The 25,918-nt window shown below is 30.1% G+C and overlaps 4 protein-coding genes across 4 annotated transcripts; 2 read left to right on the plus strand and 2 right to left on the minus strand.

Moving 5' to 3' along the window:
* The first annotated feature begins 313 nt into the window (after window positions 1-313).
* Window positions 314-9,492, plus strand: LOC145741706 (uncharacterized). The gene is made up of 12 exons (XM_082559344.1): window positions 314-789; window positions 1,703-2,392; window positions 3,218-3,370; window positions 3,817-3,906; window positions 4,617-4,982; window positions 5,246-5,407; window positions 5,923-6,081; window positions 6,698-6,884; window positions 7,100-7,265; window positions 7,504-7,801; window positions 8,199-8,408; window positions 8,495-9,492. The coding sequence occupies exons 1-12, from the start codon at window positions 421-423 to the stop codon at window positions 8,609-8,611; spliced, it is 2,967 nt and encodes a 988-aa protein (XP_082415470.1). The 5' UTR covers window positions 314-420; the 3' UTR covers window positions 8,612-9,492.
* Window positions 9,188-11,624, minus strand: LOC145741707 (carbohydrate sulfotransferase 11-like). Its single transcript, XM_082559345.1, has 6 exons — window positions 11,397-11,624; window positions 11,159-11,255; window positions 10,874-11,025; window positions 10,421-10,580; window positions 9,882-10,095; window positions 9,188-9,577 (listed from the first exon to the last, which is right to left on the minus strand). The coding sequence occupies exons 1-6, from the start codon at window positions 11,538-11,540 to the stop codon at window positions 9,376-9,378; spliced, it is 969 nt and encodes a 322-aa protein (XP_082415471.1). The 5' UTR covers window positions 11,541-11,624; the 3' UTR covers window positions 9,188-9,375.
* Window positions 11,625-13,230: 1,606 nt separating this feature from the next.
* LOC145742591 (carbohydrate sulfotransferase 11-like) lies at window positions 13,231-15,165 on the minus strand. Its single transcript, XM_082560368.1, has 6 exons — window positions 15,010-15,165; window positions 14,825-14,921; window positions 14,460-14,611; window positions 14,110-14,269; window positions 13,614-13,821; window positions 13,231-13,426 (listed from the first exon to the last, which is right to left on the minus strand). The coding sequence occupies exons 1-6, from the start codon at window positions 15,163-15,165 to the stop codon at window positions 13,231-13,233; spliced, it is 969 nt and encodes a 322-aa protein (XP_082416494.1).
* A 2,259-nt stretch (window positions 15,166-17,424) lies between these two features.
* LOC145742592 (p53-induced death domain-containing protein 1-like) lies at window positions 17,425-25,651 on the plus strand. The gene is made up of 17 exons (XM_082560369.1): window positions 17,425-18,139; window positions 18,575-18,724; window positions 19,318-19,577; window positions 20,076-20,191; window positions 20,568-20,694; window positions 20,922-21,017; window positions 21,122-21,262; window positions 21,940-22,079; window positions 22,251-22,341; window positions 22,835-22,987; window positions 23,409-23,527; window positions 23,652-23,746; window positions 24,131-24,330; window positions 24,443-24,506; window positions 25,006-25,114; window positions 25,341-25,439; window positions 25,526-25,651. Exons 1-17 carry the CDS (start codon window positions 17,425-17,427, stop codon window positions 25,641-25,643), a joined length of 2,793 nt encoding a protein of 930 aa, XP_082416495.1. The 3' UTR covers window positions 25,644-25,651.
* The last annotated feature ends 267 nt before the right edge of the window (window positions 25,652-25,918 follow it).

Below are 25,918 nucleotides of genomic sequence, written 5' to 3' on the forward strand. Positions count from 1 at the left end.
ATATTTTGAAGTAGTTCAGTTGTTGTATTTGTTGTATATTTTGGAAAAGTTTAATTAAAATAACATTAGAATATAATAGTTTGTTGTTAGCATAAAAGTTTAGTTTTTTTTAATTTTTTAACATCTAAACTTTTAAAGGTGAAAAAGTTATGCAGAATTTAAAGTGTCAGAACTAAGTTAAATGACTTGTGGTTTTTAACACCAATATTTAGAAACGGCGTTACTGTTTAACTCCTTTTATTAAAATCATAACTTGAAAACTTTACCCGGACTCGGTATAATAGAGTTCTTGTTTATTTTAGCATTTTTAAACTAGGATTATCTAAACACATAATATTGACTTTAACGGTGTGTGGTATGTCTTCAAAGACCGTGGCTCAAAATTTTTAATGTATCAAATTTATTAAATTAAAAAGAAAAATGAGTGGCATTGGAAGGCTGTGTAAAACGCCGGTTTCTAAGCAAATATGGACTGCTAATAAAAGCAATTTAACTTTTTCAAAATGCCGAGGCGATAAATGTAATTACACAGACGACTCTGTATCTATACAACTGAATAAATACAATTCAACTGGCGTTGATTCTAATTTTCAGTCTTCGAAAAGACGTAAAGTCAGTCTTGATAATGCTGCGCAAGAGACATACGAAGAAGCACTGTCAGCTGAGGTTTATGGATTTCTATCATGGCTTCAAAATACGACCCAGCAACTATCAAAAGTGGGCACAAGTTTATATCATCCAGACCCTTATTTAAGGATAAATCGAAGTCTAGCTGAAAGAATATTACACGTAAGTATTAAATAGTATTGTTTATTTTTTGTTATATTTATCTATACCAAATGTAAAAGTGAAGGCTTAACAGTTTACAGAATACAAATATTGCATCTTTTTTACCTCAGCCTAGTCTGAAGTTGACTTTGCCAGTTTTAGATTTTATTAACAACAGTTTTTTTGCTTTTTTTATTAACCTTTTGGTTTAAAAAGGCGTAATAATGTCAGCAAATTTTAATAATGAACCCATTGTTAATAACCAATATGTGAGCGTTAACAATAAGCAAACAATCTGTCGTATTATGTACATAACACTATATTATGTACATAACAATTAACCATTGATTGAAACGGGTCAAAATAGTCCAAATCCAATATGGTAAACTAAATAATAGGGTCGATATATAACAATGTGAAGTACTATATAAAAAAGCAGTTGGCCTACTCTTTAAAATTAATACGGTGCTTAATCATGAAATTCGATTAGATTTCTGCCTGTTCAACTACGCTCTTAAAGCGTTCGAGTGTTTTAAAAGCGGTTTTAAAATAATGTTCAGTTGTAAATTACTCGATGTAAAAGCATATTTGTAGTCAAGGAGTTAAAAAGTTGACATTCCGATGGTTTTTGCTTATGTAAAACAACTCTAGTGGCTATTTAATTAAGTGTATTAACAGTGATTTTACATTATTTTAGCATAAAAATCTTAGTTTAAGTAGTAGCCCAAATAAATTGTAATATTCTGTAGTTATAAATGCAAGTTTATATTTATAGCACTTAAATTAAATTTTATAAAACAGGTGAGGACCAGACTATAATTTCGGCTTGTAAATTTTATGTGAAGTCCTTGTTATTCTGTCGTAATATTCATAAGGCAAACAGCTTCGTCATAAGAGATATGAAATTGATATCTTTCTTTTGTTCTGTTTATAGATTTCAAAAACCGACGCCGATCGAAGAGAAAAATTCTTGCGAAGGTTATTGAGCGAGGCACGGGACTTTATTACAGTTGCAAAAAAGGCTTTTATTGTTGGACAAAGTGGTAATAGCCAATTCGGGAAAAGTCGAAATAAAAGCGATAAGACTTTATATGGGAAAATATTTTCGCCTGAGAACGGTAGAGATTTGGAAATATCGTTCACTGAAAAACATTTGTGTTCAATTGAAAGACACTGGGAGTTACTACGTGTTCAAATTAAGGTGTTGAGTATACAGCTATTTGAAAGCGACCTAACCGAATTCGATACTGCGCACTTTGAGGGAAAAAAGTTCGAAGTTTTGCATAAACTGTCGGAGAAATGTAAATCTGTGCCTGACTGTACAACAATTAAGAACCAGTCAAACTACTGGCAAAACCCTGACGAACTCTGGCCCTATAGGCCACAGTCAATAGCTCAAACTAGCGCCCGATCAAACTATTCAAGTATGTCAGAAGACCCGTGGACAAATTCTGACCAGAGCAGTTCGAATTTAAATGTCAAGAATGTTGAGTTAGATTCACAACTTTCACCTAGAGATGATGGATATCACTCAAATGCAGGTGGAAGCACAATTCATGATGTTTGTTCGATTGAGGAAAGTACATCGGGGTCTACGGACGCAGGAATCGATCTAGCAATAAAGGTGAGAACTTTGAATGTTAAAGCACTATAAAATATGTAATTCTGTTAGTACTAAAGGTATTTTGCAGGTGTTTATATCGTTATACAAATAGGCTATAGTTATTTTTCAATGTGTTTTTATTGCAAAAAGAGAGAATTTTTGTTAAGTGATAGTTAGTTAGTATTCGCAATTTATTTTTAGTACAGTTTAAAACTTATATAAATTGAATTATTTAGAGTGTAAGGCATAATAAGGTACAGTACACAAATACCAAGTGTAAATCGAAATTAATAATTAACATTTTAAATATTATCTTTTATACTCTAATAGAACAATTATTGGTAAATTTACATATTATATTTTAGTTTTCATTGCGCAATTTTTGCTTTTTTGAAATTGCCTAAAACCATGCCACCAACGCTTATTTACAAAAAAGCGCGGATTTTTTGCTAAGAATTTCTACAGCTGTGAACAGTCACCGAATTAGGAAAATTAAAAGCAGTTTCTATATATTTTTAAAATAGCAAAAAAGGTTTATTTATATTTTTGAATGATTCTAACATAATGTTATAATGTTATTTTACTACACATATAGTCAGGCAAAGTGTATTAAAACAGTGTTTGCAGGATAAGACATTTTGGTCTTAAACTCATCTGTTGACTTATTTAAAGAATATGTATTAGAAATTGTATTGACAATCTAAAATCCCGTCATAAAATCAGCGTAGCAATCATTTTTGACATACCATTACCATTATAAGTACGATAACATATTAGGGTGTGTGACTTTTAAGAATGTAACACTTTAAAAAAATCCAAGATTAAAATATCGCTTTTGTTATAAAGGATTTAAACTCGCTTAACAAAGAGCTCGGAATTCTAAACAACAAAGACAAGAATTCGAAACCCGGTGACGTCAGCAGTTATTATGACGTCACAAGTAATAAGGGTGCCAGCTCGCGTGGAGAAGAATGGGACAAAATAAACGAGATGGTTGAGGTAATAAACTTACTTTGAAGTTTTTTTTAATTTAATATTTTAATATTAAAAGTAATTTTTTTTTTAATTAATTTAAATTTTTTTTGTGGTTTAAAAAAAACTCTAACTGTTAGTGTTTTTGTACATAATAGAATTTAATTCGTATAATCTGAATTTAATGCATATAATTTTCCATTTCCTTTCATTATTACGGCTTTATCCTATTAACTTTATTATACTATACAAAATCTAACGTACAAATTGGGGTGCTTTGAATGGAAAAAAAACTCTTTTATTCGGATTACTTTATTTTATAATTCTTAGAAAAATTCTTTCTCGTACTTTACGGTTCTAAGGTTTCCAAGAACTATAAAGTACAAGTAATTGCAAATCCTTAACTATGCGATAACTTTATTTGATTAGCAATTAAGTAATCTAATAAAAATTACATTTTTTTTTTTTTTTAGGAATTTTCTGGTAATGTTTTGACGTTGTTGAGTTGGATTGAAGAAATGACCGACATACTAAGCTGTGAAAGAGATAATAAACGAACCTATGTAAATATAATTGTTTTAATTCAGTTTTTTGTCTACGTGAAAATGATCACATAAAAGTTTGATTTGAAGAAACTTTGTCTCTCAAGCAAGTTTTTTTTGTTTTACAATTCCTTTACGACTAGAGATTTTAATGACATTTTATAAAATGGGTTAAAAAAATTGGTTTAAAATTGTAAAACTACGAGATAATATTATAACAGTAATGATGTACTATTACATTTATGTTGTTTAATTTAATACTTGTTAACAAAAATGGTTTAAATAGACAGTGTCACCCAAAAATTAAGTTAAATCTCCGGTTGTGACCATGACTCGTATTTTTTTTATGATACCCTCTAAATGAATGTAATTTGCAACACAAAGGGAGTAAAGTCATGTTTTTGTGGTTTGGTGATATCAGATTTTTTTGAAATTAAATTAAATTTCTTAATCTAAACTGAACTTTATTGTTGTTTTACATATGGTGCTGTATCGTATATCATATTATATTTTTGTTTTTCAAGAAAGCAGAACTAAAATTAACAATACAATTTAGTATTTAATATCCTTGTAATGTTTGATTCAAAAAAACAAAACCTTGTATTCAAAAATAAATTTTTATTTGACCCGGTTTAAAATTTCAAATTTTAACAATTGGTGTCTGCAAACAAATACCAAAGTAAAACTTTTCCTCCCATCTTACTAAACTAAACTTCTTTGTTTATTTTCAGTTTTACAATTCGAACCAGGACCGACTGGAAAACGCGTCATGTCACGTGACCAAGTTGTACGAGATGGTTCAACTCGAGGCTTCCCTACTTCGAGAACGACTTCCAAGCGAAAGCGAGGTGATCGGAAACATTGTGAAAAAGGTTGACTTACAATACGAGCAAGTATACGAACCGCTAAGAAATAAGCCTGCTCTCGTGCGCGCCCCTGCGACAGCGAAACCTGTGGATCGAAATTCGAGAAAGGCAACGTTTCCATCGGAGAATCATATTCATGTGACGTCATCGCCACGTGATCAGAAAGTGGGTTTGGTTCAAACAGATGGAAAGCATATGGAAGTCGCTAAAAAGCCAAGCATCACTGCTTATGTAAGTATTATACTCTCCAGTTTAGTTAAATCTGATTCATTTTTAGTTGGGTAACCTAAACATAGTGAAGCTTAAGTATGTTCTATATATATGTCCAACTTATACAACAAAATAAAAAAGCACTTTGTGGTGCTCTAGTAAATAACTACAAGCAAATATTAGTTAAGAGTTGCGACCATGTTACTACAATTAAAAACTAAGTCTATTTGGCGAGCTATCAAACGGTTGTTTTTATGATCCTTTATTATACATTTTAAATATAGAAACCAACAAGTTATTCTACTTTAAAATCCACCCCAGTGCCTTGGTTGAAGTTTGTGAATAATCACAACTCGCTGGTGGATTGGATAATTCGGATCCATCTTCTTACCGACGATGTGGAGGTGTGTTATCTTGCAGCAGATCAAAGAAGAAGATTATATGAGGTAATGATAATATATATACTTATTATTATAAATGGTTACAATTTATATGAAGTTATAAACAAGTGTTTTTTTAAACGTATTTGCATTGTATTATTGTCTATATGATGACATATTTACATAAACATTTTTTTCCAAAACCAAATTATTAAATGATCTGGCAACGTGGTGTAGTGGTAAGAACACTTGCTACTCCACACGTGAAGTCGTTGGTTTAATCCCCACTGCTCTCATGCTGTAGCGCCCTTGAGTAAGGCGCTATAAACGGTACGAACTCCTGCTAAGCCAGAACTTAATCAGCAGCATAATTATCGGGCAATTATAATCAATAATATCCCAAACTGCCACAGGCAACTTGAGACTGGGTCGGAGTAACTAATGTTACTCTATGTTTAAGTCGCGCATTCGACTTTCCCACATCAAGGATAAAGATATATACGAAAAAAAGAAAAAAAAATTAAATATTGTATTTATAAATTAGTTATAGCCTTAAGATAGTAAGTTGTTTTATTTTAAAGGATTATTTGTTTGCTGTTACCGCCCAAAAATCAAAGTTGGAAAGATTGGCAATAGAAAGTGAAATTTTGTGCCAAGAATTTCCGGACTATTCTCTTGACGTTTACAAGAAACTTTCTGACGTGAAAAGACAGTGGTTTAAACTCGAGCAAAGGTTACGGGTAAGTTTGTAATAATATGCAGCTATATTTCTACTATTACTTTTGGCACACATATGTTAAAACAAGTTTCGTATATCCTTGATCTTGATAAAGAAAGGCCGGTTTTACTGCACAATACCAGTCTTACAATTATCACCCCAACCCAGTATAGAGTTTGTTTTAGCAATATTTGATGTTATAGAGCAGGGGTTCTGAACCGTGGGTACATTTAGCCCCTGGGGGTAGAATTTACTTACAGGGGGTAAATTTACTGAATTATATATCATACTTATCTAGGACAAAGAATGTTTTACATTTCTTCACAAGGGTCCACCATGAAAATGGGGTTAAATTTTACCCCTTTTTATTCGGCAAGGGATAACGAAAAAAAAGGTTAAGAACCCCTGTTATAAAATATATTGGCAAAAAATTAATCAACCGATTACGTTTAAGCTTGGCAGGATTTCAAGCCATGAAATATGGTATGACGTAAGGACGCTACGACATTTACGTAGTGGGAATCGAACCAATAAAAAACCTATTGGCATTATACTAGTTTTGTATCCCAATTTTATAGCAACTCATGTAATACCAAAGTCATTGGTAAAATTTTTATTTGTTTTTTTTTGTTTATTAGAATAAGTGCCGCGACTTTGGTGACGACTTTATGCCTATTTTAAAGGCACTAGAACCAGCTTCACAATTCGATATCGATCAACAAATTTCGCCGAGAATATCCCGTCGTCAGGTGGCAGCATTGGGTCAAGGACGTGTTGATATTGCAGATCACTCTTTTCATCAAATACGAGACAAATTAGGCTTTGGTAAAACCCTTTTTCTTTAAGTTTGCCTTATTTTAAAAAATATGCTGGTTTAAAGTATTTTACCAGTTGCTATGCTAAAAAAGTATGCCAAAAAAGTTGTTACTAGACTATTAAAAGAATTTTTGTTGCTAGTTACTTTGTTACTGGTTTTTCATGCAAAGGAATCTTATAGTTTTGCATATTAAAAGTCGTTTTTTTAAACGCTGTTTAATTAGATGACAGAAACAAAAACTATTCGAGTGCCCCTACCAAAGAATGGGATGCAATTTCACCGATATACAGCAGTAGAGAGCCACCAAGAGTTGCTGTGTCCGAAGGAGTGTCGTCTGTTGATGGAATGAATTCGTTTCCGAATTTAACTTCAACACCAAACCAAAAAAGGTAAATTTAAAGTTTTATTTTTTTTTTCTTTTTTGGTTAATTTTTTTGAATAAAAAAAAAAATTAGAACTTGAGAATTTATTGATTTTGATGATTTTTGGTCACCTTTTTTTATATTGTGTGATTAAGTTTAAGGGCAAAACTACTGATGACATATTATTTTTAATTTGACCTTAGATATGCTTTTTAACATTGATTTAAATTAAAACTATCTTTTTATTCTTTTTATAAACAACAAGTTTATATAAACCATTTTGTCCGTCAATGCCTGAAGAAATTCCAATAGAAACTGAGCAAGAAACATCGACTGACCACGTGAGTCCTTCTGACCAATCAGAAGCCAGGAAGTCATCCCCGCTAGAAGACAGTGCGGTAGAGTGTGACCGAGGCGAAGTCACGCCCACCGAGTTAGCCAATCAGATTTCAAAATTTCATTCCTGTCTCAAAGAGGAAGAGTGTTCAAGTTACAGCAAGCAGGAAGTAAAATCACCTGGCTGGTGTTCAGAATACTTGCAAAAACTTCAAGAAACCAACAACGTAAGTGCCTCTTTGAAATGGTTTACAGTTGTTGTAAAGGTTCAACTCTGCAGCTTGTAATTAAATATATACTTAATTTGTACTTTAGCACCTGTTCCAAATCTATTATTCGGCACCAGATTTAAAATGAAAGGCTAGGTTTTTAAATATAGTGCTGAATAATAAACTGAATTTTTAAACTATCTTGCTAAATAAACTAAATTTCTACAAACGTTTTTTATATTTCTTTAGTAATATCGTTTACATGGCATTTACTAATCATTACTAGGCTGTCACTTTAAATACTTGTTCACAAGTCGATTTTTGTACAAATGTAAATTTTTGTTTAAAATATATAATTGCATAGTTTTTGCTACAATATCTTATGGTTTAACTCTAGATCATATTTACTTTACAGAACAAAAAAATATTTTTGGAACGCAAAAACGAAGAACTGGCTCGACTAGTTGCTTTATCCAATAAGCAACTAACTAATGAAAATAGCACGGTCGATAATGATAAGTTGTTATGGGCTTGCGTTATGCTACAACAACGTTGCACAAACTTAATACTCTACTTGGTAGACATTGAGTTTGTGCTTGATAGAAGATTAGATGTCTTAGCAAAGGTAATATTATTTATGTTTAAAACCTATCTTGATATATATTATTGTAGAATCAAAGTGTTTTTAAATTTGTAATTTTTATATGACAGAATTGCCAGTTGTTTGACATTGTGGCCCACCCATTGGATGAGATATGGACTGACACTGGAGTGGTAGTTGACATGTTTAGTGACGATGATGGGGAGGATTACAACATTCTTATTTAAGATGAAGCTGAAATTAAAAAAACACAACTAAGTAACACAACATAAAAAACACCACTATACTTCAAACATTATTTCCATGAGAAAAAAATATTCAAAAGGTTACTACGGTTTAACATACCTACACTTTGACTAGGCAGATTACCGGTTAATTTTTGTTCGATTTCGTCCTGGGTTTAGAACTTACTTAGCATGTTGAAAATATTTATAATTCTGTTATAAATTTTGTATATAAACTTTCTAAGACTGCCTTGATGATATATTAAAACATATTGTTGATTTCCCGTCCGAAAAGTTTTTAAATTAAATACTAAATAATTGTATATAATTTATAGTTTTATATTAGATTGTACATATATTTTATTTTAAAGAGTTTATAAGTTTAAAAAACAGTCTGCCAATTTACTTTCAAACATTTTTTCTTTTGCCCTGTGCTTTTTCTGCCAGTTACTACCATCTTTTTAGTTGTACTATTCAGGTACAAATATTCTTTTTATAAATGTAAATATTTTTACTATTTTTATACAGAATAAATCTTTATATAATAAGGATATTTTTTTTTAAAACTTGATAAAAACATAGTAAAATTTAAACATCTTTAGCTTTGGCGAAGTATTGTAAACGCTATAAATTTTATTATAAATGGTACCAGTATGTTTTGCGATGTTAAGTAACAAAAGCTATAGTGAAATTTATAAATGCGGTGACACGGTAAAAGTAATATACAACTGGCATTAGTATAATGTATAGAAAGTTAAACGTTAAAATTAATTAATATATGGTGGGACTGTGTAATTAAAGATTCTAAAATCGGGTTCAAAGAGTTTAAATAACTTGATTCGTTTTTCTTTTGATACTTGCGAATAAAGGCTCATATAAAGATTTTTCGTTGTGGTTGATTTTCCCTTTTTACCGTATCCGTTAGAGTATGAGACGTTTTTAGGAGCACCAATTAGATTTAAAAGATATCTAAAAAGTAAAATAAAACCAATTATATTTTCTAAATAAAATGATTGAAACACAATCTGATGATAAACAATATACTAAAATTTTTTCTTAATTTTGGAGAACAAAAGTTATTTCAAACCAAAATTTATGGCTTTTAGGACACTGAAATACATAAATAATAATGATGAAGATAACAATAATATGTTTCTAAATCGAAGATTTTTAAATTATTATTAAAGCATTTCTTTACAGTTTTATTTTTGTTGAAGCTACTTATTTGGCTTTGAAAAAAGTCTATTTTTCTTGATAAAATGGTTTTACTAACCTTGTGTCTTCTTCAATAGTTTCCAAGTTGGCGATCACGTCATATTGTATATGGCAAGGTTGACAGAGGTTATAGTACAAGGCCCAATGTCGTTCAAGCGTGTTGTCTTTACGATCTTTATAAAGCAAGTGCGCGATGAAATCCGGAAAGGAAACATTTGTTGGAATCTTTCTCATCCCTTTCCAGGTTTCATTAACTACAACATCACTTGGACCTTAAGGTTTAATATAAGTTTACTTATTCTAACGTTTCATTCTAAATTTAAAACGGCTCGAAATACTTCGATCCAGGTTTACAAAGTTTGTTACAATGTTGTGGCAATTACTCATAGATTTTTCTGTGATAAAAACAGTTGTACATGATATTTAGTAATCTGTTGTCTGGCTTGTATGGCTTTAAGGTGTAAACAAAGCAATTTGGTTTGCCTTTATTAATGCCATAGGACAACATTTAATACTAAAAGCTTTTTTACCGAACATAGTAAAAGAATTAACCTAAAAATATAAGAATTTAAATCAGAATTAATCCAAAAGGTTTACCTTTGTAACCAGCTATTTTTTTTTGATACGATGAAACTATCCTGACAAAAGGATCTCTAGTTATCATAAACGTTGTGTAGTTTTGAATAAGTTTCGTATCGTTTAAGTATCTTTGTGTAATAAACTCATATACATGGGGGTCGTTAATATCCTTGTTTCCCTGAAAATAAACAATTTTGTAAAACTGTTGTTTTACAAAGCTTTTGTTATTTGCCCGTTCTGTATGTCACTTCAAATAGATTTTTGCAATTGCCTTGTTTAATTTTTGCTTGTCTGTTGATACTTTATTTACGTTTTTAATAAATGATATTTCACAATTATTCTGCGGTAAATAAAAAGTGGATCTTTCAAGTTGCTTAACTTTTTTAATTTAAAATAACTTTAGAAATGTTTCGTTTAATCTAAGGCCTAATGTATTAAATTTGACGTAACATGAAAATTGATTCAACGAACCGTGTTTAGTTGTTCATAATCTTTTAAGTCGATCAAATCTCGAAATAATCTTCCCATATTACCAGAGCCTGCTTTCGGAATTCGACAATAAAGAAAATTAAATTTTTTCGCCTCCATGAACAATTGCTTGGTAAATTTTGTTTTTCCAAGTCCTAGAAAATAACAACATCACTAAAATATTTAAAATTTTAAAATTTAAATGATAAAAACAAGAGTAATTGATAAACACATTTGAAGACTTCTTTAAAAAAGCCTGAGTTTGATATTTTATACAAATTGTTATACCATATTTTTCACAGGCATGTTTAGTTATTTCTCTTCGTTTGTTCATTCTTTTCCTCATTCTATTCATAAATTGGTCATTGGTTTCCAACTCGGAGACCTAAAATTATTATTTATTTTAATAAAATTTAAATAAAACAAATTTTAAAAGTCTCATATACCCTATATAGAAATTATAGTTATGGCCAGAAGCTATAGCTAATCAATTAATGTCATAAAAGTATGTAAATTTCATACTAACGTTGTCGATCAGTTTATTTAATAAATCTTTATTATTCTTTGGCACAATTTCGCTTCTTTCTAATTTCGAAAGCTTTAAGTAGCTAAAATACAGCACAACTAGCGAAAGTACAAAGGTAGACAAAAACGCTTGCTTGACATGCATAATAAAATCTTAAACAATATAAACTTCATTTGAAACTGTATGTAACTACGAAGTATACGATACTTAGGTTAAGTGCGGTCTTGATAAAAGCCTTACGGCAAAACAATTGGAAAATTATAAGCTGTGTAAATAATTGATTCCTAGATATATACGTGGATCCATTAACAGTTAACTTTGCTTTTAATAATCCAAAAACCTATTATATGATATACAGTTATTAATTTAATCAATAACGTTGTCGTCATAATATATTTGTTGGTTGAATCTTTATTGTCGAGTCAGTACAATATTATTAACTTAACCAACGTAATAATAAAGTTAATTGGAAAATTGTATATAGATTTAGTAAGGTTAAAAGATGACTCATTTCTAAAGAAGTATAGATTAAAAACAGCTTTACATTTACTACATTTGCATTGACACAGCAACAGATTAACGCTTTAGTGTATTATGAATAACAATATTACAATTACAAAGTAAAATATATTAAAAACACAGCAATGGATATGATTCAAAATATTATCGATACTTTTAAATTTGACACTCACTGTCATTTAAATTCTCTGTAGTTTTTTTTATTGAAGTTATATTTAGTTAAACAAGGACTGTTGTTATTGGTTTAGTGTTAGTGGTTAAAAGACTTGGTTTTACTAAATGTGGATTTTGTCATAGAGATACTAATATATACACTAGAGTGGGCTTCGCATCCATTTTGTGTCGCAAATTGAAGACCGATTTGCCAGAATCTGACTTAATCTACCTGACAAAAATATATATTTGACGGATCAACGGATCGAACGGATTAATGGATCGAGTTTTATTAACTGAATCGAATATATATTAAATAGATATTACATAATTCAAATGCATATTTGACGGATATTTAATTTAACAAAGAATTTTCATGAATTAAACCCTTACCCTAACCCTCACCTATTCAGATTACCCATTAACACATCCGACCCATTCGATCCTTCTATCCATCTAGTAGTCAATCAATCCATACGATCCGAAAATATATTCTCGTCAGGTGGATTAAGTTGTAATCGATTTGCCATACTCGCCAGAGTTGCCAAAGCGAAATTTAAACTTTTAGATTGTTTTTAGGAAACTAAAATAAACATTTTTTTACGTTTAATTTAATCTATTTAAATCATTGATCAATGAAAAAATGTTATCTTTTCATTAAAAAGCGAATTTTCTTGATTTTTTATTATTTTAAAGTGGTCTTGCAAACCTGTGCCATAGAGGTCGACTGTTTAATAACTATTTGTAAGAATCGAAGTGTTTTACTTGTAAAGTGCTATTTTATTTTTTAGATTTTAACATAAAAATAATAAGTAAATTGTTCAAAAATTGCAAATGGCAACTCTGGCCAGTATAGCAAATCGGCCTTCAATTTGCGACATTTTGCAGTGAACAACTGCCTAGCAACACCTACTCTAGTGTATATATTAGTGTCTCTATGGATTTTGTTGCAATTCCTACTTCTTTAATATTAGGCGCTTTTAAACAACTTCTGCCAAGCCAACAATAAATCAGCAGGTTTATTATCTGTACGTTCATGTAATGTCTCGATTTTTCAAATTCAACAAGAAAACTGGACAAATGCTAATTCGTTGATAAACTGTGAAATCGTTCTTTCCACATCGGAAACAAAAAAATACAAAAACTATATCATTACAATTATCTATTTAAACAACGTTGTATAATTAAAAATTCTAAAATCGGGCTCGTACATTTTGTACAAATCCAATCGTTTTTGTTTGGGCAGTTCTGAATAATATCTTTTATATTGTTCGATAGTTGTTGCAGCATTCCCTTCTTTTCCATACCCATCTGAGTAAGAAATATTCTTAGGCGCTCCAACAAGGTTAAGAAGATATCTAGGAATGTAAAGTGTAATATTTAAAATGTATTAAAAACTTTTTAAGGCAATTTACTGCTTTAGACCTATTTTTGTAAATCAACTACTTTTTAAAACCACAATTCGCTGGCAGATGTTCTTTTGGAATAACGTTGATTATTGAGAGAAATGTTAGTTCAGTAAAATAAGTATGTTTTAGTGTTTACCTTGTATCTTCTTCTATAGTTTCTAAATTAGCAATCACATCATATTGTATATGGCAAGGTTGACAGAGCTTGTAGTATAAAGCCCAATGTCGTTCGAGCGTGTTGTCTTTGCGGTCTTTATAAAGCACGTGCGCGATAAAATCCGAAAAAGAAACATTCGCAGGTACCTGTTTCATGCTTTTCCAAGTTGCATTTATTGCTCTGTGGCCTAATACAATATAAATGTATTGAGATGCTTTAAAAAGAGAAATTTTACGAATTTTACTGCATAAATTACCATAAGTCTACGAGATATATTAGCTTAATCTTGCAAAAAAAAATCTTTGTTTTGGTTATACTAAACAATATATTTGCAACAATCAAACAGTTTCTCAAGATATTTGCATATACATAACAGTTTGGCAAAGATTGTTGGTTTTTTAAAAGGCATTTTAAACAAAAGTAAACATAGACAATCACAAAAAGGTTTTATTTATAAACAAACAACACCCAATACCTGATTTTCCGGCAACTTTTTTTCGATAAGATGAAACTAGTCGCAAAAATGGATCTCTTGTTATCATAAAAGTTGTGTACTTTTGTAAGGGTTTGATATCATCGAAATATCGTTGAGTTAGAATTTCATATGTATGGGGGTTATTTATATCTCGGTTACGCTTAAACGAAAAGAAAATATATTCCTACTTTGCTTAAAATTCTTTAAAACATAAATAAACGCCTGTTTGTAATTTAATAAAGTTGTAAATTGTTAAAATATATACTTTGATTGTAATTTAAAAACTGCTTATAATTGTTATCTTTAAAAATTAATACAATTCTGTCTCATGTGATATTTTAAATGCTTACTGTTTTATTTTGATCGTAGTTGTTCAAGTCAACTAATTCTCGAAATAGTCGATCCATATTAGTTGAGCCCGCTTTAGGAATTCGGCAGTACAGAAATTTCAACCGTTTTGCTTCCATGAACAATTGCTTGTTAAACTTTAATTTTCCAAACCCTGTAAAAACAAATAATCTTAAGCAGTTTCGCACTACATATTTATTTTTAAAGCTTTTATCACTTTTAACAAGTCTCAAATTAATTTTATCTGTTTTACATATTATTTGCCTGGTTTCACGAAATAATTTTAGTCTTAACAAATGTTGGTTTAGGCCGATAACAGGTATCTAACTTAAACCATATTGTATTATAAGTGCTTAAATGAGCCTACCATATTTTCTGCAAGCTTTTATTGTTATTCTTCTTCGTATCTTCATTCTTTTGCTCATTCTTTTCATAAATTCCTCATTCGTTTCTAATTCGATAACCTTCAAGATAAACAAAATGACATAAAGTATAAGCCCGTTTAACCAAACAAAATTTAGTAAAATTAATATTTTGTTTGTGGTAACTTACAGTTGAAATATTGCTGAGACCGTTATTAAACAAATTTATTGTTTTAATTTCTCCTTTCGTTTCAATAGATGCTTGATGTACACATATTAACAAAATGCCAATTAAATACAAAAACCACTTAAGTTTTTGACCTATTTGTTTAAATTTCATACCCATTTTTGTCTAACCTAGAATAATTTTGTTAAGACATAGAAAATCGCCTCACATTTTATTTTCATCTAATATAACCGCGAGGCATTTTAAAACTGGTGATAGTTAATTGGTTTTATGAACAATAACGTTACTAATTGACCATTTTAAATTTAAACTAAACGCATTTAGCATAATATGGTTTTATATTTTAATATATTTAAAACTTTGGTTACACTCACATCTAAAACAAGTTTTGTTTTTTCTACAAAAGTTACACATATGCAAAGGTGTTCACTAAACTGTTAACCCGCTAATCGTTGATTAACGAAGCTAACTTTTGCGTAAAAATATAACTTTTAAGTTAACTTTAAAAAGTATTATCGGACCAGTTAACTTTCGTTAAATTGTGCTTCCGTTAATATAAGTTCGTTATCTCAATTTTTTTAATCTAAGTTAATAAATGTTAGGAATTACCGCATTTTTACCGTATCACATTATCAAATATAATATGACACGTCCCGTTTAAACTGAAGTCATAAGACATTAGTTTTATTTGTTGGGGGGGACCCCACAGATAATTGCACATTTGCTCTTAGATGTTATAAATAAATATCTTACTATTTGTGGTGCGTAATAATTTTGTAGAATAAATTTAAATTAGTCACCACAAACAAAATTATTTTTTTATGCTTATAACATTTTATGTCACTTCCCGATATTGAGATCATATGTGCGGCTCGTTCTAATCATTTGTATCTTTTAACTTTCCTGTTTTCATTAACAGTCCCATCTACCGAATGGAAGGGGTATAAGTTATTTATCACTTTTTGTGATAAATTTTTTGGAACTTGATGCCCTATTTTGTTTTTCTAGATGAAAGCTGTTTTTGCTGGACAAGTGGAAAGAGCTCCCTCTGTGGGGGGATGTCTCTTTTCACTTACGGGATGGAGGAATCGGGGTCAAGGTAAGATGGGAAAGGGTGGGTAAGAGGGTTAAGGGTCGAAAGGAGGGAAGAGGAAAGGGTCAGCGAGGTGGGGTAAGAGGGAAACGTAGGCTGGATGGGGTAAGAGGAACGGGTAGGCTGGGTGGGGTAAGAGGAACGGGTAGGCTGGGTGGGGTAAGAGGAAAAGGTAGGTGGGGTTGGTTAAGAGGAACGGGTAGGCTGGGTGGGGTAAGAGGAAAAGGTAGGTGGGGTTAGGTAAGAGGATAGGGTAGGCCGGAAGGATTGAGAAAGTAAGTAAAAAACGGTGGGTAGCTTGGCGGAAATGACGTCACAATCCCTGTGTACCACATTCTTATTGCCAGTTTTTGATAACTGCAAGCTATGGCGCTAGAAAACTTTTTTGTAAAATATTTTTATTTCCTTTAAAAGTTTAACTAAACTGCGATTTGATGCGAAAGAATAGTTTTATTTAAATGTTAACGTTAACGGTTATAACTTTAGATACATTCTATTTAATTCACTATTTAACGAAGTTATTTTTTCGGTTAATTGTGCCCACCCATGCACATATGTTTATAAACTTATATCATAAACAATTGTAAAGCTGTCTGGAAAACGTAAGAAAGGTATTCTAATGCACGTTACATGTTGCCGTTTCCTTACAAATATAAACATATATAAGTTCGTTTTTTAATTAACAAAAATTAAAATTCTTAAAAACGAAACAATAAAATTTAAAATTATTTTTGTTCCAAAAATTTTTAAATTAATAAAATTTTTCTAATGTTACTTAATTTACACAAATCTTAATTTTTATGTTAATTTTTTGATATAATATTTTACAAAAATATTATAAAAATTTGGTTTATCTAGTATACTAATTAAATTGTGAGTCAGCGCCCTTACGTAGCCCTGTATTTTATTGGCTGAACAAACACACAACGGTTCACTGCGCGCCAAATATAAAGCATTGTTTACATATTCGACAAAATAAATTTTTGCCAATTAACTTTGTAAGTTTGTTAGTTTATTTGATATAAACAAGTATTTTATTGCAAGAAAACATTTTTAGAATATTTTTTCACATAATGGATAAGGTTAAGTCGCGGTATAGTTATTTTAAACTGTCTTTTTGTAGTAAAACATGTTGTGTTATACAAACGTTAACTACAACTAAACCAAAGTATCATGTTATTAAATAATAAGGCAGTTTGGCAGTAAAATGTGTTTTTTACATTAGAAATAAGTGAAACATACTCAGATACTAGTAGAGGTATTTGAAAAATTAATAAATATTATTTCAACATTTAGATTACTTAAAAAATATTTGATTTACTAAAATGGATGAAAACCAAGTAGAGCACTACATTAAGAACATCAAAATAAGTGGACATTTATGTTTAAATATCGATGAAAATCCAAAAGACTGTCGCATTTTATTTCGAAATATTGTAGAAAAAATTTTAGCTACCAATATTGAATTCTTGAATAAAATAACATTACTAGAATTACCAACTAACAACTTTGAAGAGTGTGATTATGAAATCATATCTAATATTGCAAAATTGTCCAATCTTAATTTATGCTTGATAAAGGGTGGACGGTATGGAAAAAATGGAACCATTGAAAAAGGCGAACTTAAAGGATTACCAGATCATTTTTCTACACTTTTAAAGCTGAATCATCTGGATCTTTGCTTTAACTCCATATCTACAATACCTAAGTGTTTAAAACATTTACAAAATTTAAGAATACTGAATTTGAATTTCAACAATATTTCAAAAATATCCAAAGAATTTAGTGAACTACCAAATCTGACTGAGCTGTACTTGCGAAATAATGCTATCAGTCATATAAGCAAAGATATACAAAATCTTACAAAGCTACAAGTGTTAAATGTATCTGGAAATATGTTAACTGAACTTCCAAACTCATGGAAAGGTTTGAAATCTTTAACTAGTTTTGATGTCTCTGACAATAAATTGGAAAATCTGCCAAAAACTTTGTTTAGTTCAACTTCTCTTCAATATGTTATTGCAAGACATAACTTTATAGGTAAGTTTATCTATGTTTAAAAGTTACCTAACAGGTTTTAATAAGTGACCAGCAACGTGAAATGGTGGTCAGCAAACTTTGTTTCACTACATAAGGTTCTGGGTTTAATCCCATCTAGGCACCTACTCTAATGATGTAGCGTCTTTGAGTAAGGCACTATACGATTTAAACTTCTGCTGAGCCAATACTTCATTAGCAGCTTAATTACCGAGGATTTATAATCTATAATATCTCAAACTGCAAAAGGCAGCTCGAAACTATGTAAAGGTAACAGATGTTACTCTATGTTTAGTTCGCGCATTCCTCCTTTCCACATCAAGAATAATAATATGTATATAAAAAAATGTATAAAAGATTGGCAGTTTTGTATATGCTTAAAAAAATTTTAATGGATTAATAATTTAACTATTCACAATTAATTTAATTTTTTTAAAGATTGCCTACCAGATGAAATTGAAATGCCTATGTTGATAACCTTTGACATTCAGTTCAATCACATTGTTAAAATTCCAATTAAATTACAAAATAATTCAATGTTTTTATTTAATGGAAATACAGCAAGACAAGATTTAGAAAATACAAAAGGTATCTGAGCATGGTATTATTATAGGTACTAAATTTAAAATATATTAAATAATAAAATTGTTAGACTATTTATTTAAAGACATTTATAATTTTTGTTCTAATAGCATTTTGTTAATACAGCTATAAAAAGTTGTTTTGTTATTTTCAATTTTTATTAACAAGGACTATTTAAAATCGACAGCGTGGTGTAGTGGTAAGAACACTTGCTACACCACACTTGAGGTCGTGGGCTCAATCCCCTCTGCCCTTATGCTGTGGCCCTTGAGTAAGGCGCTATACCCTTGAGTAAGGCGCTATAAACGGCATGAACTTCTGCTTAGCCAGCACTTAATCTGCAGCATAGGTATCAGCCAATTATTATCTATATATATATATATATAATATCCCAAATTGCCACAGGCAACTTAAGACTGGGTCTGAGTAACTGATGTTACTCTATGTTTAAGTCGCGCATTCGACTTTACCACATCAAGGATAAAGATATATACAAAAAAAATATTATGAGGGTTTTTTAATGAAAAAATTTATGTGCTTTTTTGTTTTTTAAATTGCCTTTAACTTACTAATAAAAAAAATAAATTTTATGGTTTTAGATGCCTATAATGCCTATGATGTTCCAAAATACATAATAGATACAAATATTAGCGATCTTAATATTGATCCAAAATATGGAGCACATTTTTGTTTGCCCCTAAATATTGAAATTATTTTTCCAAAAAATGTAAGCGACAGAAATTTGGAAATTTTTAGCAAAATAATGGAAAATGATGACACAAATTTTCTACTGAATGACACAGATCAACTTTTAAGTAAAGTTCTAGAACTAACTCCTAGTGGATTGAAGTTTTTAGTGGTAGGTTTTTTATTCAGGTTAAAAACATATTTGTATTATATATTTTAACCGGCAGCGTGGTGTAGTGGTATTTACACTTGCTACACCACACATGAGGTAGTGGGTTTAATCCCCACTGCTCTTATGCTGTAGCGCCCTTTAGTAAGGCGATTTAAAACCGTATGAACTCCTGCTAAGCCAGTAATCAACAGCATAATTACCGGGCAATTATAACCTATAATATCCCAAACTGCCACAGGCAACTCGAGACTGGGTCGGAGTAACTGATGTTACTCTATGTTTAGGTCGCACATTCGACTTTCCCACATCGAGGATAAAATTATATACAATTTTAGATATTCTAAGCTAATATTTATATTTTAATTTTCTTGATAAATATTATTTTATTTCTTAAAAATTACTAATAAATAGATAACTTAAGAACAAAAATATTTTAAATTGTTAAACTTCTTTTTTTTAACCTGTAAAACAATTCAATTTTTTTGATTGTTTTTTTAGCCTGTTAAAATTATATTGCCATTTTCTTACACAACTTTTGATCAACAACGTAGAGAAATTGTTATAAGAACCACCACACATTGTGAAAAATCTGGTTTTAAATATGAAGATCTAAGGTAAATAAAATAGAAAAATGTAAAATACTTACAAAAATTTGTTTTGTTTTACAACCTTTTTTTTATATATATTATTATCCTCGAAGTGGAAAGGTTGAATGCTCGACCTAAACATAGAGTAACAACTGTTACCCAGACCCAGTCTTGAGTTGCCTGTGGCAGATTGGGATATTATAGATTATAATTGTCCGATATTTATGCTGCTGATTAAGTGCTGGCTCAGCAGAGGTTTATACCGTTTATAGCGCCTTATTTAAGGGCGCTACAGCATGAGATCAGTGGGGATTGAACCTAAATAGTTGATTTTTTATAGCATCATCTTATATTCTACTTCACTTTTAAGTTTTTTTTTTTTTATTTCTCTATTTTTTTGCAGTTCAATGATATTAGAGACTAGAAATGAAGGGATTTGTTGTAAAGGAAAAATTCAAGTTCTAACTTCCCATTTTTCTATGTTTGCGGTAATATCTCGTCTTATTGAAAACAAAGTCACGATCGAAAGGGTAGGATTTGTCATTTTATATAGCTTAATACTTTTTAAGATTTTTGCTTTTTAAATTCATAAGTTCTATTTTAAAAAAGATTTTTTTTTTGTAAGTTTTTTTATATTTTTATATATACAATTTTTAAAACATAAAATATTATTTAATGTTGTTGTTTTGTAATTTTTATTGCCTTAACGTTTACGTTTGTCTAATATAATTTTAATATTTATCAAATTTATGTTCAGCATTCGGATCACACATTATTTTCTACCGTCGATAACTTTACTAAAATTCATTTTCCTAAACAATGTGTACCTGAAGACACCCAAGTAAAAATACAGGTGAAAATACAATATTTGTAACTTTTATTATTTAACTTTTTACAGAATAAAATTTTATAAGATAACTTTAAAATATCTTAAATTTAATCTATTTTTTATTTTAGTTGCTGTCGGTGGACCCTTCTCTTATAAAAGATATTTCTAAAACAGATTCATATGCGAGTAACATCTTACATGTTAAAGTGGAACCAAATCATGTTTTTGAAAAATTTGTGACTGTACATATTGCATTACCCAAACCACTGGTAAAATTATTATTTCAATATGAGATAACTTTTATCTGTAAATATATAACACAAGTTTGTTAAATTTTAAATGTTTTAAAATTTATTTAATGTAAAATTTATATTGTCGGCCATTACTTTATCCTAAGAATTAGCAAATTGCACCAAACCCCTTTTATAATGATGGCCTTAACTAACTTTGTTTTCTGCTTAAGACTTTAGCCATTAAGACTTTGTGTTAATCACATAGTTTTCTAAAATTATTTTAAACTGGTACCACAGTTCGTATGCCTGGGTTGATTAAAAATATTTAACTAACCGGCAGCATGGTATAGTGGTAAGAACACTTGCTACACCACACATGAGGTTGTGGGTTCAATCCCCACTGCACTTATGCTGTTGCACCCTTATGTATGGCGCTAGAAGGGGTATGAACTTCTGCTGAGCCAACACTTAATCAACAGTACAATTATTGGGCAATTATAATCTATAATATCCCAAACTGCCACAGGCAATTTGAGACTGGGCCGGAGTAACTGATGTTACTCTATGTTTAGGTCGCGCATTCGACCTTCCAACATCGAGGATAAAAATATATATAAAAAAAAAACTCAGTGTAGTTAGCAGCATTAGATTAATTTTTTTATCCCTAAGTTTGTTTAAAAATTTAAAAAGATCAATTTCAACTTTTTCTGTAGATGGGCAGACCTTTTGACAGCAAAGATGTACGCTTGTTAAAATCTCAAAGTAATGTAAATGATTGGAAAGACATAACAAACGATGTCAATCTTATTTTCACAACTGTTGATGCCTCTTTTCAAACAAGATCCTTCTCAAAGTATAAACTAGTTAATAAAATATTTAATTCTTAAAAGGATTAATTAATTATTTAATAAAAGTTAATTTAAAAAAAGTGTATAATTACTTAAGCAAACATGTATTTACTCAAGTAATTTAAAAAAAATAATTTGATAAATAGTTTTATAAAATTTATAATTTGATTATCTAGGTATTGGTTGGTGTGGGAAAATATTTGTGGGGTTGCCAGAAAAATTTACAAAAGGTTAACTAATCATGAAGTTCAATTTATTGCCTTACAAGTAAATAAACATTTTATTTTGCTATAGTCACTAGATCAATAAAAATATAAAAGCAAAAGCTTCATAAGATGAACAATGTTTTATTATTTATTTATTTTCGATGTGAAAAGGTCAACTTCACAACCTAAACATGGAATAACATTAGTTACTCTGACCCAGTCTCGAGTTGCTGTTGTCAGTTTGGGATAATATAGATTATAATTATCCGATAATTACGCTGCTGATTAAGTTTTGGCTTAGCAAGAGTTCATACCTTTTATAGCACCTTACTCAAGGGCACTACAGCATGAGAGCAGTGGGGATTAAACCTAGGACCTCTTGTAGTTAAGCCAAGTGTTCTATCCTCAGTGTTTTCATGTAGTAAAGCCAAGTGTTCTGGCCAATACATCACGCTACCAGTCTTTACGAAATGTTGTTAATCTTAAGGCTTTTGTTTTTAAATGCAAAAAAGAATATTTTTAAGCGTTTTGTTTAAAATTAAGTTTTATTTTAGAAAAAGGAGCTTCCATCTATAGTTAAAGCCCAGTGTGTACATAAAGAGCATACAAAGTCAAGAATCGAACAACTTAAAGATGAAGGATATGCTGGTGGGGATTGTTACTCTAGTGTTCATTTTCTACAGGAGGGCGACCGATTTCGGGTTAAGGTAATTTAACTTTTACAAAAGTTTAAAAAAAATTTTAATTGCTTTTTTTGTTCTTTGTAAAAACTTACCAATAATCCCTAACACTTGGCCTCCATTGATACCACCATTAAATTATTATTTATTTTCATACTGCATAATTATGAGGTCGTGGGTTCAATCCCCACTGCCCTCATGCTGTAACGTCCTTGAGTAAGACGCTATAAACGATATGAACTCCTGCTGAGCCAGCACTTAATCAGCAGCATAATTATCGGTCAATTATTATCTATAATATTCCAAACTGCCACAGGCAACTCGAGACTGGGTCGGAGTAACTGATGTTACTCTATGAGGATAAACATATATACAAAAAAATAATTCATTTTTACTTGGACATGCATAGCTTTTTTTATTTTTATTAACAATTTTTTCTGTTGTTAAGGTTATTGGTGATATAAAGTTGAAAACTTATAACGAGCTGGATAGAAAGTACATGGAGGAGAAAATCTTGGTGAAAAGATTTTTTAGCCAATATTCACCTGACACTAGTGGGTTTTGCAGGTTTGTAAAATTTTCAAAAATGCCCGAACTTTTTTTAAAATATTTTCGCCCGGGCATAAGTAAATTTCTAATATTTACTGTCTTGACTATAACAATATTTCAATCACTCTTAACTTTGTTGCAGTTTTTGTATAGAGTCTCAGGAATTAGAAAGTTCGAAAGTAAATGCAGTCACTGGATATGTTTCATTTTATAAAATACAACCCAAACTTTGCAGTGGTAATTTTAATGATATTTTAACACAATATTTTTTAAATTGATTAATAAATCAGTGGCATAGTGTGGGTGATATTGCACAAAGGATTTCTTTATGAGATACTGGGTTCATTGGTTACCCCAACCCAGTCGTGAATTGCCTTTGACAGTTTGGGATATTGTGAATAATAATTGTCGAGAAATTAAGCTCTTAACTTAAAATTGGCTTAGCAGGAGTTCATACTCTTAAAAGCGCTTACCGAAGGATGCGAAAGCATAAGAGCAGTTGGGATCGAACTCTTGACCTATTGTAGTAAAGTTAAGTGTTCTGACCACTACACCATGCTGCCAGTACTTACACTTACACTTAATATTTTAGTTTAAAAGCGTACCCTTTAAAATTTATAGAGAATAAGTTACAACCAGAATTTCCTCAACAAAGGGATATACCATCCACCAGTAAAAGAAAACATTTACCTACTACTGGTGAACAAAGTGACCCTGACAATATTCAAAACAAAGCTGATAATGTTGATCAAATAGATAAGGACAACTCCTTAATAGAAGAAAAAGTGGTACATTTAGACGATGTTATGATTACATTGAAGGTAATTAATGTTAAAAGATTTGTAATAAATTGTTTGTATAAAGTTTTTTTTACAGTAAAATTTAAAAAAGTTAATTCTTGGGTTTTGATTAAAAATAATTGTTTTTTTTTAGAAAAATGATTTAACATTAAATTTGCCAGAAACAAAAGAATATGAATTAAATTTTGGAGAATTAGGTATAAATATTTTTGAGTTATTTTTTATCATATTATTTAGTTATTTTTAATTTTTTTTTTAATTTTTTTAAACATATCTTTTAATGAAAACCGGCAGCATGGTGTAGTGGTAAGAACACTTGCTACACCACCATGAGGTCGTGGGTTCAATCCCCACTAATCTGATGCTGTCCTTGAGTAAGGCGCTATAAACCGTATGAACTCCTGCTGAGCCAGCACTTTATCAGCAGCATAATTATCGGGCAATTATAGTCTTTGATATCCCAAACTGCCACAGGCAACTCGAGACTGGGTCGGAGTAACTGATGTTAAACTATGTTTAAGTCGCGCATTCGACCTTTCCCACATCGAGGACAAAGATATATACAAAAAAAAATATAGCAACATAAGAATTAATATCTCCAAACCAGTACTTTAATAACTACTTTCTTTACATAACCTGTTTACAATGTAATGGTTCAAACTTTTGATGTTTTATTAACTTTAATTTTGATTATAGGTACTGGGATGTTTAAAGAAAGTAATTTAAGATACATTGCTCAATTTATTGGGATGGAATGGGAAAATCTCGGAAGCTATTTAAACATTAGTCAGGCAACTATGGATAGGTGAATATTTAATATATTAAAAATAATTTCATTTTAGTACTTTTTGCCCATAAGATTCTTAATTTAATCAGTAGTGGCTAAATTTTACTTTTTTAATTGATAGTGAAGCCAGGTGTCCTGTGCACCTTGCTGTCGTAAATTATTGTGTTTATTTAAAATCAAAGGCTTAGTTGTGAATATTCAGTTTGGCATAGTTAGTTTATTCATTTATTTTTGTTTTTTTTAGAATAAAATTGGGCAACCCTGGAAATCCAGATCAGCAAGTTTTTCTTTTACTTAAAAAATGGGCAATGCAGCATATGCATGAAGAAGACTGTGTTGAAAGGTATTATATACACACAATATGTTTTTTCTTGAGATTTATGAATATTTTTTGTTTTCTTTTTTTATAATTTTTTTTTATTGCTGCAGTTTTATGGAAGCTTTAAAAGATGCTGAAAGAACAGACCTAGCTCATAAAGTTGAACAAATTTATAAAAATGGAGCTGAAAACTTCCGAAACTCAATGAAAAGAAGAAAAGAAAACTAGAGCACTACTTTTTAATTTTTTTTTTACTTGTTTTAGATTATTTTTAAACATAGTTTTATAATTCTTATCATCACTGTAAAATTGTTTTGTATAGTGTTTTATATTTTATAAATATGCCTTATTTCTTTTAACGTTATTAAAATATCCTTCTATGACAGCTTAATGTTATTCTTTTTTTTTAAATTTTGCTAACATTTTAATTCTAGACGAACTATGAGAATAGTAATACTTCGGCAGGTCAAAAAAATTAATAATTTGTAAAATAAGTTAAATTT

The sequence above is a fragment of the Corella eumyota genome, chromosome 2 (assembly GCF_963082875.1).
Source record: "Corella eumyota chromosome 2, kaCorEumy4.1, whole genome shotgun sequence".
In the NCBI taxonomy this organism is placed as follows: Eukaryota; Metazoa; Chordata; class Ascidiacea; order Phlebobranchia; family Corellidae; genus Corella; species Corella eumyota.